Source organism: Copadichromis virginalis, linkage group LG11 (genome assembly GCF_057382275.1).
Source record: "Copadichromis virginalis isolate Kocher_CV1m ecotype Utaka linkage group LG11, C_Virginalis_male_GT1.1, whole genome shotgun sequence".
Taxonomy (NCBI): domain Eukaryota; kingdom Metazoa; phylum Chordata; class Actinopteri; order Cichliformes; family Cichlidae; genus Copadichromis; species Copadichromis virginalis.
The window spans coordinates 27,509,495-27,523,687 of NC_140628.1; the positions used below are offsets into that span (position 1 = coordinate 27,509,495).

Here is a 14,193-nt window from a genome sequence, read left to right on the forward strand (position 1 = left end):
CAGTGTGTTTACCATCTGTGCGCAACCTTTTATTGGCTCTCCCCATAATCTGTTTTTCAGACGCCGTTTCTCTCTGTTTACTGTGTTCATCATCCCAAACGAGATGCATCACTTTCTCTCCCCCCTTTCCCTCCCCTCCCCGTGTGTGTGTGTTTCTCCAATAACTCCGTGGGTTCACCAGTCAGGAAGTGTCATATCGGGAAATGCAGTGTTGGAGTGTCACCCCCCTCTGCATGATAAGGAAAACTGAATAACTTGCTTCTTCTCCTTGTTGCTTCACATTTCATCAACCCCTGTGATGCTTTACTTGTGCCAAAACCATCAGCCTGGGCTCCCTGGTGTCTGTGTGTGTGTGTTGTGTGGTTCCACATGTGTGCATGTGTATGCATGTGAGTGTCTGTGTGTCTTTGTTGCTCTGTGCAGTAAGTCATATTTGAGGCTTCATCCTTGCATTTTCTGTCAGTCTATCTTTCCATCTTGCACGCTCATTAAACGTCCCTCCCTCACACAGACACACACACACCATCTCTCTCTCTCTCTCTCTCTCTCTCACTCACACACACACATACACACACACACACACACACACACATTCCCTCTCTCACTCTCTCTCTGAGTCTCTCCCTCTCCTTCTTCTTCCTCCGCGCCTCACGCTCCCCTTGCCCGTGGCTATATGATCGTGAAAAATGTGTTTACAAAACTCGCTCTCTTGCAGATCAAACCGTACGGACGAATCAAAGACTTTGGAGAGAGAGGCAGAAAAGAAGCGAGGGAAGATAGAGAAAGAGAGATAGAAGGGGTATGAGCAGAGGGTGTGTAGAGGCCTTATAATTTTAAAATTCTCTGTGTGTTATTCTCTCTCTCTCCCTCTCACTTTTTTTCCTCCTCATGTAGTTGTGTGTGCGTCTGCATCTCCTTTGGTAATACAATATCTTTAAGGCCCCCAAAACAACTATCTGTGTCTCACAGTTAAACATGAGATAATGCAATATTGATGTCTCCTTGTCTTTGCTATAACGCAATACTAGACCCATTCAGGCTGGACACGCTAACATAGGCCGATAGTGCCCTTGCACTTAAAAGAATTACTCTGCTCCTGTAATAAATTTTAGAGGGATGCTACACAAATATGAAGTCCCACAAGGAATATAGAAGCCTGTGAGAACATAGAAGTAAAAAAAAAAAAAACACTCCCAAAGAAGCATCAGGTCACCTTTCATATTATGTATTCAGTACAAGGCACATAGTAATATTGGGCTGTATTAGCTTTCAGCTGGTTCTTTGTGCATTTGGGTTTCAAGGGAGTGATTTGAGACATGTTTACTGGTCCAAGTTTTGAGCGACTTTGTGTTAGCTGAGGCCTCTGGAAGTCCTCAGAGTTATGAAGGCTATTTGCGCTTCATTTTGTGCATCACTTGTTCACGTAATTAAAATTTCAGACTTTTTAGTTCATTAACAAACAAGGACATTATTCTGAAGTCCAACGCTGGGTGCTTGTCACTGCTGTCTTACTAAAAGTTGTTGAACTGTTTAAAGACCAGGAACACATTTCAATCAGTGCTGGTGGTATACAATTTGGGTGCATTATTTTACTAAGATTTTATTAAGTAGCCGAACCAAATAGAACCAAAACTGCGTCATTTTAGAATCCATAAACGCACAAAATCTGACATGGTGTTGTACATAAAACGTGTGATAACCTTTTTAAAACTTATGGTTTATACTCTTGTGGTTGGAAATATGTTTCTCAAGTGCCCATATGATACATTACTTCTATGACAAGACTTCTTTTTTTTATCACAATGTCAAATTGCCTGATGAGGGTGCAAAGGCAGGAAAGGTGTGAGGAGTTATTTTTAAATAGAAATATCAGAATTGCTGCTCTTAATGTTTATGACAGGTTTGATAATTATGAGAAGAGAGCATCTAAAATCCACAGACAAGGACAGGAAGAAGACACAAAAAGATGAAGGAAGGGGAGGAAAGGGATTGTGAGGGGATGATGGTGAATGTGGTGAAGGAGGAGAGGGGAATGAGGGGGGTGGGGGGCAGACAGACAGGCAGGGGGAGCGATTATAGCAGGGTTTATGTATGAGCTATTGATTGAGTCGGTGGTGACTTCTTGAGTGGTTAATTCGGGAAGTGAGAGCGATAGAGAGAGTAACTCACTGACCAGAGAGGGGAGGGAGAGTGAATGGGGGGGATAAAGAGAGAGATAGAGTAGGAGAGCGTGATGAGGAGGAGGAGAGATACAGAGGAAGAAAAAAGTGGACTTCCCCAAGTTAAAAGTGTGGAACATAAGATTCTATTTGGCAAGGAATTAATTTGTGGTTCATGATTACTAACAGGAGCAATTTATGAAAGAATGAAGCAGGGTTGTTTTGTTTTTTTGTCTTTTGACCCTTCTCAAAACTGCTGAACTTTTCTCCAAGTGTTTCACACAAACACTTGGAAAAAAATTCAGCCAATATTTAAAGGATTTCTATTACAGAAAAAAAGTCTTAAGATTTGTTTATTATGTGGATTATGCATATATGCTCCTTCTGTTTGGCACAAAACAGCAACTAAAAGGGAAAATAAATGAAATCCACATTTACCTGTGTAGGGTTTTAGAGAGGGCACGGTACCTCGGAGCAGGAAGGGTTCAAATCCAGTCTGAGGCTTTTTGTGTGATGTGTGCATGTTCTCCCCATGAATGTGTGGGTTCTATCCAAGTACTCCGACTTCCTCCAAAAGTCCAACAACATGGACTGGTTTAGGTGAACTTCTGATTCCAAAGGGGCCGTAGGTGTGAATGTGAGCATGAATGGTTGTCTTTCTCTACGTGTTAGCCCTGCAACCCATCCCGGGTGTTCCTTGTCTCTTGCCCTATGACAGCTGGGATGGGCTCCAGCCCCCTTTCAGCAACCCTGAATTAGATAAGGGGAAGGAGATGGATGGCTGGATGGATTTTAGAGTAACATATAACCAGGCTTTGAGCTGGAGTCTCTACCTCAAATCTAAATTCTCAATCATACTGGTTCCAAAGCAGTTATCACTAATTTAGAGGGGAAGTGTCATTAAGCATGAAGGTGATTAAACACCATTATGAGCTGCTAAAGGGTCTCTATGACCCCAAACACACAGAAAACAGTGCAGTCACATTCAAACACTGTGTAAGTTATAATGATCACACAGCTTCTGATCTGCCTTAGTATTGCTTCAGTCCCAACACGGTTTTCTTTGGGAAATTAACTGAAGATCTGAGCAACCTGCGTTCATGTCCTGAACATACTCAACTCAATTAAAGCCTTCCGCTCTCCATCACACATAAACACTGAGCGAGATCAGACAGTTTCTTCTCTGGACTTAAGCCTATAGGACACTCGTGCGATCGCTGGAAACCACAGAAGGATCTGTTGGTCTCACTGCATCACCTTGTCTGAGGAAAAAATAGTCAAGAGCAACAACTCTGAGTGGGAAACAGGGTGGTGTGTGCGTTTGTTGGACGTGTTTGTAGTGTAGTGAGCGTGAAGGTTCTCAGTAATAGCCTATAGACAGATTGGTTATTATTCCAAATGTGTCCGATGCATATTCGCCCGCAGTTTGATTTGCAATGCATCTCTCAGTTTGTTCGCTGGTAGGATATCCTGGATAGGATATCAAATTCCGAAAAGCTGCGCGCGCGAGTGACGCTACGTGGGTTTTGCGTGCATCGGTGTGTGTGTGCGTGCGTGCGTGCGTGCGTGCGTGCGCATGTGTGTGTGAAGGTCAGCTCGCCGGCGCAGTTTCTTTTCCTATTTCTCTTCCCTCTCGCGCAGGTTTTGATCTCTCAGCCGCGAGATCAAAGGCGCTCTCTGGCTATTAGTCAGCGCGAGCCATTGATCCCTCATCGATCCACGCGAGACACAGCCGCCCCGTGAACACCGCGCGAGGCTCCCAAAAGCTCCTCCCGCGCGTCAGGAGAGAGAGGGAGAGAGAAAGCAGAGGAGGGCGATGGAGCGGTGTCTGTGTGTGCGCGCGCGCGCGTGTGTATTTTTCTACTGGCGCGGGCAGAGCCAAACTCGAGCTTTTTCTTTGCCGCGGGACATGAAACAATGAGGCTCGAGCCGGTTTTAATAAAGCGCGCTTTCCCTCCTTTCAACTCTGGCGCGAGGCGGACGAGCCGGCAGCGGAGAGCGATCGATAATTAATGACGATGAATAATTTAACCCTATCGATTGATACTTTTTTCTTCATCCTTTTTCCCCTTCTTTTCCTTATTTTCTTAAGGCCAGCGTTCTATATCATACTAATGCCGTTTTCACGCGCTCAACATCCTCATCTTCACTCACCTCTTCTTAAACTTGTTGGAGTTCACCACGGATCGTGAAAGTCTGGAGAAAAAAAATCAGGTTTCCTTATTTATCAAAGTACTCTATTTATGACCCGAGCTGGAGTCTAAACTTCTCTCCGTGAATTGAGCTGGCCTTTTCTTCTTCTTCTTTTTAAAACCGCAAGGTGTTGTGTTTGTCATAAAAGCCAAATATGCACATCATACCCCATTACAATTAGCCCAAGAAACGAGCCATGATATTCGACCTTTTAACATATTTTTTCTGCTAACACTTCATTTATTACAGTCAATCCCTCTCACACACTCCTGGTGTTACTCTGTGACTTAAAGTAGTGTTATAATGTAGTAAAATCTCCAAAGCTCAACTCATGAAAGAACACATAAAGCTCTTACTCATTTTAAAGCACTCATATTTTCAGCAGGGGTATCTGTGCTCAGCGTTGACTTTAAGCTATGTATTCATAGATTTAGGAACTTGATGCAAATTCTAAACCCAGCCTTATTCCTTAAGCCGTGAACCAAACAGTTCAGTGTGAAATTATGTTTCTTAAGTTTTCAGATATGGACTTTAATATTTCTCTGCCCTATTACTCCCTGCCTCTGTTGTCACATCTTGTACTGCTGCTCTACTGTATCTTTCAAAGTACATTTCACTGGATGATATTCTGGCCGGGCAGTCCTGTCAGATGATAGCCTGTCTCAGTGTGAAGGACTCAGTATTAGCTTTGCCCCTGCAGTGTGGAGTAATGGGTGCTCTGTGGGAGAACAACTAGATTCAGCCAGTACTCCTGTAATGATATGTCTTGGTTAAATACACTGATGCTGCTGCACCGCTGCCTGCTCCTATTATAGTGACTGCACTGATTTCTCACTCTTTCACATTGCAGTGTGATGGGTGTGTAAGGTACAAAGGAGGGATTGTGGGGAAATCTAGCGGCTATAAGTTGCAACATGATCAGTATTGCTGTGATTATCTGCGCAGTTTCAGTGATTAAAATGTAATCTTTTTTAATTTTTTATGGATTTTCACAGATTCAAAGCTTAAATGGTAAAAGTGAAAACCTTAATGTACAACATGAAATGCAGAACAAAAAAAATAAATATCAATAATTTAAAAAAAACAACCAGTGATGGTTTTAATGTTTTATGATTCATCGAGTGTGTAATATCCTGCGGACAGGTCAAATTGTCTGAAAAACCTAGTAATTGAGACCAAATTTTTAACTTGTGAAGTTTTGAGAGTCTTTGGGATGCTGAGGTTGACTCTTTTTTTCGTTATGTAAAGGGGAAGTTAATTTTGTTGATGGCAAGGTTTCAGTCATTGTTTGTCTTAGTTTGAAAAAGCACGTAGAACTTTTTGTTTGTCACATACAAAATCCAAAGAACCTTTTTAATTGGATGCTCAAACAAGATGTAGATGAGATGCATATTTGAGCTTCAAAACAAAATTTGTAGCTTGATATTTTAAGATGTAACTAAATATTATTTTTAAAAATCATATAAAGAATGTTTTTTTGGTAATTAAGATGGAACTTAAGCTAAATAAGAAGGTTTATAGGCCAGTGTATGGATAGAATTTAATTCTGTGTTGACTTTTCTCTTCAACATTTGGATAGATAGGTTCTTTTCCCTTTTCCTGACCAACCCCCTTTCCTCCTCTCCTCCTCCTTCTTCTCTCTTCTGTCTCTCTCCTCATTTCTCCTCTCTCCTTCTTTCCATCTCCTCTAACAAACCCATAGCAGAGTCCCTCTGTTCTTCCACCCTGAGGCTGACCAGTGTGTCAGAGCTAACCAGGGAGAGGAACAGAGAGAGAAAGACAGAGATAGCAGGAGAGAGGCAAGCAGAGTGAAAGGAAGAGAGAGAGAGAGTTTTCAGTCGGGCCTTTTTCAGGGGCAACCAAAAAAAGGAAGATGAGACAGATGTACAGAGTCCTTTTCATCTAGTGGAAAAAGAAAGCGGGAGAGGCCAGACTTTTCATGCCTCTCACATTTTTCTATCTTTTTATATCGTGACCCATCACTCTTTCCTTCTTTAGACAGCACTGGAGACATAATGTTGCCTGAATGTCAGGCTGCCCTCCTTCCTCGCTCTACCCCAGTCACTCTGCAGAATTTCAAAACGTAGTTTGTACTACAGTATATCCCTCACACTGGTTTCTTTTCACTCCCGTCAGTGTCCTACTAACCTTGGCGTCACAAGTATGCCAGTTCTGCCTTTACTTTAGCAACATTGTTACAGAGTTGATGTTTGGGAGATACATGCAAAAGTTACAAATACAAATCTGTGACCTTTGTGGCAAGACTGACCTCTTAAAACTCAGTGGGACTGGTCCAATCCTGACTCTTGGATATGCTTTTTCAGTCCTTTTCTTACTCTTAGTCCCCACTTGGGCAAGAAAGTCGAGAGGTCACAGGAAGTTCATCAGTTGAGAAAATACAAGTTTCAGTTTACTGCTGAAAGAAGGATGGTTCACGCACACGTTTACCTGAACATGATGCAAACATACCAATTTGGTCATTGCAACACTGTAGTAATTTTCATCTTTCTTTCTTTGGACTTTGTCCCTCGTCAGTTACAATAGATGGAAACGATTGCTCTCGTTGATGTAGGAGTTTGTCTTTAGAAGACCCATCTGCTTGTCCTATTGTCCTTTTTTTCCAAAGCAGTTTTCCAATGATCAAAACAGGTTTGGCATTACATGACTGAAAGGTTATTTATAGGAAGCGACTGAACTTTATTTGCACTGTGTGAAATTCAAGAAGAAGAGAAATAAACTGAGTGAAAAATGCATTTTATCTCCTCTCCAATCATTATTAAATCTGCAGTGAGCAGTATAACAGTATAGTACCTTGCACTGTGGGTTTGCTAGCAGACAGCTTAATTTCTTATACTGTATGAATTTTGAGGGACTTTGTCCATAATTTTCACTCTCTAGGGCTTTGAAAATGGCTAAAAGTAAGTACAGAGAGCAAATGTGGAGGGATTTCTGAGGTTTACATGTTGAGCAGTGACAACAGCAGAAACCTTTAACCTTTCAGCCATGACACAGGAAGTTTGTGTATCCCTGCAATGTTGTTGTGTCCTAAAGTCACAAAAAACAAAGTGCACTCTTTCAAGCGTTAAACTATAGAAAAGCCTCTGAATCATCAACACACCAGAGATTTTCCAGCAGTAATGATCCATTTGCTAGATCTAGTGCAGGCCTACACTTCAGATTATGTGTAGGAACACAGCTGAGGTGTTTTTGTGAAGATGTGATTGTGTGAAGTAACTTAGTGAATCTATTGAGTGTGCTTACTATTGTCACCGGTAGCCGTGTGATCCATCATCCACGCTGTGTTTCACAGGTGACCTTTTGTGGGAGAGGGGTCCTTTGTTTGGACTCTGTGTCTCTTTGTCCAAATAAAGCAGTGTTTTTTCTGCCCACATCTCTCTATCAGTAAACCAGAATCTTTAGTAAACAAAGTGCATTCTCTTTTTCAGCTCGGTGAGATCTGTGTTAGTGTGCCGATATTGATTCAGTCAATATCTATGGGCTCCATGTCTTACTTTGTGTGCTGCGTCGTACAGTGTGTGTGCGACGGCTACCTGAATGCCTGCGTATTTGTGCCATATCTGCTTGAGACTGTGTTTACTGTGCATGCACAATCCCTTACAATCTGTGAGTGTCTGTATCTGACAGTCTGTGCATGCATGTGTGTGTTCGAGTGTGTGCGTATGAGGAGCAGTATTCCCTGGGCTGCTAGTTATAATGTTTCTGGGGGTGATGGGGGGAACTTGAAAGCCCTGTGCTGCCCAAATCAAAACTAACAAGGAAATGATGGGGGCTCCTTTATCTCCTCTCTGGCCTGGGGGGCCGAGGGGGGGGCGAGAACGGGAGACTGGGCAGGGAGGGAAAGAAGAAGAGGTGGGAGGGAGGGAGAGAGAGAGAAAGGGAGAGAGTGAGGGGAGGAGGAGGAGGAGGAGGAGAAGGGGGGGGGGTAGCCTGGCTTCCTCTTTGATTTGTAAAAAATGCATTACCTCCGAAATCAAACGGAAAATTACTGCGCCGAAGCAAAACACACAGAGCAGAAGAGAGGGAGAAGGGTGGAGTGGAAGGGAGGGCGGGGGAGAAGACAGTGGATAGGTGTGTGAATAGAAAGGAGGTGGGAAAGAGGAAAGGAGGAGTCACCTGTATAGATATGCTGTTGGATATGAAAAGGGAAGGAAGAGTATAGATTTGAGGTAATGCGTAGGTGGTATGAGAGGAAGTTGGAAAGACTGTGAAAGACAGGAGCTCACATATATGTTTTCCGCAGAGGAGATGAGCTTATACATGCCGTGGACCATGAGAATACGGCAAATGAAAGAGATGATGCAGTATTGATGACCTGTAGCCCACGGGGAAGAGGAAAGTTATGGATTGCTACCTCCAACACAACGTATATCTCATTTTGTAAAGACCAATCTTCGCAACGGCCTTCCTGTCAGATGAGGTCAACATTTTCATGGAAAGATGACAGTTTTAAATGTTTTCAAAAATCTCCAAACATGTGAACAGCGGGGTGTATTTTGATATCCTACTGGTAAACGGTCTAATCAAAATATTTGATCCTTTTCTAAAAATGAGTCGCACGGGATGAGTGCAGACAGAGTCTCCAGATAGTTTAATGACCAAAAAAAAGAGAGAAAAGGAACAATAAGAGTAAAAATAATAATGATTATTATAATAAATAGAATTAATGTCAGCTCTGCACTCATAGACAGAGAGAGCAGACTGAAAACAAGGAAGATGAAGAGCGGGAGGGGAGGGGAGAGAGGAGACAGCGAGCGGGGCCACAATCCAAAGGCTTGAAGCGGGGTGAGAGCGAACGTGAGACAGAAAGAGTCAGAGAGTGAGAGAGTGAGAAATGCCTGGAGTTAGCAATAATAATTTATACAAACACACCTTAATAATTCACGTTTCATTTCAATGCTGGAGGGAAAATCCAAAATTCACAGAGCATAATTAAATAGAGGCAGAGAGTGAAGGGAGAGATAGAGAGGCCAGCATTAAAGATACCAGTGTAGCAGCAGGCTATCTCTTCCATCTGAGCTTTGTAAAACAACCCTGATGAAACTGTGATATCCAAACTAGATTCCATCTCAGAGTTCCCCTCTTCATCACAGAAACACCAAGATCTCCTCATCTTCTCGTATCAGCAGATGTCTATATGAATATATTTAGGAGGCCTTATGATCATAAGCTCTTGTATTATAAAAAGGCCTACCCTACCTCACTGACACGTGCACGTATCATTCAACATTCAATGCAGAGCATGAAGCGATGTGATGGGGTGAAAAAATAAAAGTTTGGGGTTTTTTTTGTAAATCTTCAGATTTCAAAATGCACAGAAGTAAAAACAAAATCAGGTTTTTAAATAGTTTGGACAGTTTATTTTCTTGTGATGTTAAACATGGACGTGTTCACTGGACTCACTGCATCATTTCTGACTTTTATTCCAACAATTTTGTGTGTTTTAAAAAAAACGTGTAGTTTTATATAACCATATACTATAATTATAGGGGGTATAATTTAATATTACAAGTACAGATGTGAAGTGTTTTCTCGCTTTTGCTTGTTCACACTCAGCTATGCAGTGACTACTAAACAGTACATCCGACAATTAAAATAGCTCTAACTCAATCAACTAATAAAACGACACTCTTGTATGTTCAAATCTTTATGCAATTTGGCACTATTTGTAGTACTTACCTGACTTACCTAGGATACCTAAGGTGATATGAAAGACATTTTACCAAAAACTATAGCCCTTTAAATCCTTTTGAAACTTTCCTCATCTGGCAGACAATTAAACCTAACCTCTAATAGCCCCGAACATAACTTTGTACATGAGATTTTTTTGATACTTTTAAAACTTCACTAAGAAATAACCAAGTCCTATTATATATTTAAAAACCCAAGTTTTAATGTATAATGTGGCTCAGTTTTCAAGTTGGTTTTCAAAAGTCTATTTAATTCCTCCTGTTCATAAATGCACTATAGGGATGTCCACCACGTTGCATCAGACACAGCCGCAGGTGGCCACATCCATCAAACACCTGATCTCTACCAAAGACATATGAAACATAACCTTGCTATATTTCACATCGATTTAAAGTATCATTTTGAACTCATGTTGTGCCTTTAGACCCTTATGCAATACCTTCAGTTTCAACAAAATGTACTCTCTTCTACTCTGACTTGGTGTAATAAATGCAATAAACATGCTGGGTAGTTGAAACTGGCTTAAGCAAATACATCTCTGCAAAATTCTCTGTTTTTCATTTGTAAAAGTTAATGCCTTCTCTCTCTTTTGTTTTGTTCCAGGTTTTGTGGAGGCATGGACTGTAACTGCGTCAGTGATCTGCTGCTCCCCCCGGTGCCCGCCCTCTGGACGCCAGGTCGGTACTCTCATCAAAGTTAGTGACATGAAGGCAGGAGACTATTTCATCCTTGCTTTTCTGCATCAAATCTCCTTAAAGTTCTTATTTGTAACATTTAAAATCTTTCAACTTATCTTTAAATCTAGTCCTAAGCCACATGTGTAAATCGGGTGAACCCAGACAGCCAAAACAAGCAAATACTTAAGAAGCAGCTACTTCATTATTAAAATTGCATGTTGAAATTCATCCCCAATATTCATCTATTTAAAAAGATTAACCATACACATTCATGTTTGCCAAACAAGTTCAGACTCTGGTAGTAATTGGTTCAATGTGTAATGTATTTACAAGGCTAGTTAGTGCCAGATTCACTTTGGCCTGAGTCAAAAAGCTACTTAACTTCATCTCTGATGGTCACAGAGTTGGCTTTTAAAATTCAGACCTGAGCAGCATCAGTCAGATCTCTCCCAGTGAGCTGTCATCATCCCACTGACCAATCTGTTGAGGCTAGAGGGCATTAGCTCAGACTAACATTGCTCAAGGCACGTGCTGTGATATTAAACACATCATCCCTCACCTCCATCACTCATCAGTCATTCAGACAGTGAACTCCCCCCCCCCCAGACACACACACACACATGCACACACTCCCTGTGAGCAACTGGACAAACAGGCATGAACCTCACCCTGCTTCTTCCTCCTCCCCTTTGCCCAGGGATCGCCTTCCCAGAGTGGGCCTACAAGCCCGAGTCGAGCCCCGGCTCCAGACAGATCCAGCTGTGGCACTTCATCCTAGAGCTCCTGCAGAAGGAAGAGTACCAAGGGGTGATAGCCTGGCAGGGAGACTACGGGGAGTTTGTCATCAAGGACCCAGACGAGGTGGCCCGACTGTGGGGGATAAGGAAATGCAAACCTCACATGAACTATGACAAACTGAGCAGGGCTCTGAGGTATGTGTTCATACGAGATGTGTTGAATGTCAGGCAACCGCACTGTTTGCATCAGATAAATCAGGCTACAACCCTGCGGTTTCCATAAATTGTTTACTCTTGTTGGATTTAATCCCCACTTAACATCTCTCTTTTCCATGTTGGCAAAAATGGAAAGATAAAGGTGGGATTTTTCCTGGGGAACGTCAATACCCTCAATTTCTCCTTATCTCTGGACATCCTAATGGAAAGTTCACCATTGAGCTGCCAAATAAAAAATTCAATAGGGATTTCAAAATTAAGCCCCAGTGTGAAATTGGAATTTTTCAGAACAGCAAAACTACTCGACACTGAACTTGCTGAAGGTGATTAAAACAATGCCACACTCCATACCTTCAGCAGTTTACACCCCCAGCCAGTCACACACAATCTTCTTATGCAAATACCCACTACCCAACTTGTTCCCCTACCCCACCCCCTCCCTCTGCTTTCCTTCGGCCTCTCGTTAATGGGGACTGTCGTCAGAGTTTAATTGTTATAAATTGGCTGGGGCCACAATTAGCCTTCTTAATTAGCCTTACTTAATTGCTCAATTAAGGGCCATGGCACAATTGCCACGCAAAGCAAAACATGTACACATCATTGCACTGGGCTCAGCCAGTGTGGATACATGCAGATATGTACACGCTGCTGTGTTTGTTGATATAGTGTGCCTGCATAATGAGCTCACCACTATTTAATGCTGAGGTTGTCTCATGAATTCTGTGTTTAGCACGCTCACTGTGGCTGCACTCACACAAAGGAGTCCAAAAAGTCCACAAGGAAACCAGATTTAAACTTGTATTTCACAATAAGACATCTGCAGGTTTTTTAATTTGTCGCATCCCACTTCGCCCCCACCCCCTACGCTCCTCCACCTGAGCACTCAGCTTTTACCTGGGCCAGATGGCTCCATGTTTTTCCTTTGCTGCCGATCAACGTGGCATCCTGGCAGATTGTACATTGTGACACCTCTGTGGGTGGCAAAGGAAACTGGTACGATGACGACCTGACATGCCCAGCGGGAGACACTGGGGGTCGTTACCATGGAGACCTCTCTTGCTGTCCCACCTCTTTGTGAATGTGCTTTGCTATTGGAAACGGTGATGTCTTTTGGTGTCATGTAAAATGGTGTCATTCCGACAAATTTCTAATTTTCTGGAAACAAAAAAGTCTCGAGCTCATCTGATAGTGTAACGTGATGCTCACATTATTTCTTCAATTGATAAATAGTCCTGTGTATAATGAAAGGAACATTTACTTCTTGTGTAGTATTTCTGTGTGAGAGGTTCAAACGAATTTAGATTTTGGGGGGTTTTGAGGCGGGGGGGGGGGGGGGGGGTTGATAATTGCTGAATATAAAATTCACTTTACAAAACCATATTGTATTGAATAGAGACAGCCAGACATGAATTGATTTGAGAAAGGAGGAGATGAATAAAAACACTGGGAAATCAGCACAGCTCTTGCCTCACAGCACTGAAGTTGTTTATACTTTACTTATAGTGATGAAACACAAAACCTTGATGTGTATTATATTAATCCTTCCCACCTCTTTTCCTTTTCCTCTTCCTTTTTCGTTTATCACTTCACTCCATCCCTCCATCAATATTCTCTCCCGCTCCTTTGCAGGTATTACTACAACAAGCGTATTTTGCACAAAACCAAAGGGAAGCGTTTCACCTACAAGTTTAACTTCAGTAAGGTTGTGCTGGTGAACTACCCCATCCTGGACATGGCCAGCTCGCCCTTCTTCCTTGCCCAGAACCATTTCAACGGGGGCTCCACCACACCAGACTGCAGCCCAGAGGTACACAGGGTAGGATGGAGGGTTTGTGAGAGGGGGTGGATGGGTAAAAGGATATATGCTGTATGCAAGTAGTAGATTTAGTAGCATATAAATAGAAAATTGTGTGAATAATGTGAGAAATCATACCTATGTATGTTCAAATTGTGTCTCTATAGCAGGTAATAAAAAGAACTAACATTTTAAAACAGAGGGAATTTAAAAAAGCCAAACTTTAAACAAAGAAAAAGGATGAAATATAGCAGGACACCGCACTCTGCTTCCTTAAATTTTTATCAACAAAAATTTAATTCAGGTAACTGAAAACCATTCAACTCGAGCTGTTATATTTCTCAGGCACCTGCTGTGCATTCCCCCTTTTTTGCAAAAGAATGGTGGTATTCATCGTAGCTATCTTTTATTCACTCTGTCTAATGGGGGTCATAATAGACTACAGTTTGATTATTATTTGCCCTAAGAGATTGTAAAATTTTTACAGAGATAAAATGTGTCAGAACACAAAAAAAGATGGAGGCGTAAACAAAAATGTCCTAATTTGGTTAAAAAAAAATAATGTTATGACTTTACTTGTGTTTATAAGATATTTAGAGATTTTTCTTTCTTTCTTTTTAATGGAAAAAAAATCAATTTCTGCGTTTCAGATTCTACACTAAATTATAGATGTGGCTGCACAAATTGATGAAGAAGGCTATTTTTTT

The 14,193-nt window shown here is 41.8% G+C and overlaps 1 protein-coding gene across 1 annotated transcript in view; it reads left to right on the forward strand.

The window, feature by feature from the left end:
• Positions 1-14,193, forward strand: part of erfl1 (Ets2 repressor factor like 1) — a 34,190-nt gene that overhangs the window by 14,723 nt on the left and 5,274 nt on the right. Inside the window, exons 2-4 of the mRNA XM_085471785.1 lie at positions 10,665-10,738; positions 11,436-11,670; positions 13,321-13,498. Of these exons, the coding sequence (XP_085327911.1) occupies positions 10,678-10,738; positions 11,436-11,670; positions 13,321-13,498 (474 nt within the window). The 5' untranslated portion in view covers positions 10,665-10,677. The remainder of the gene's footprint in view (positions 1-10,664; positions 10,739-11,435; positions 11,671-13,320; positions 13,499-14,193) is intronic.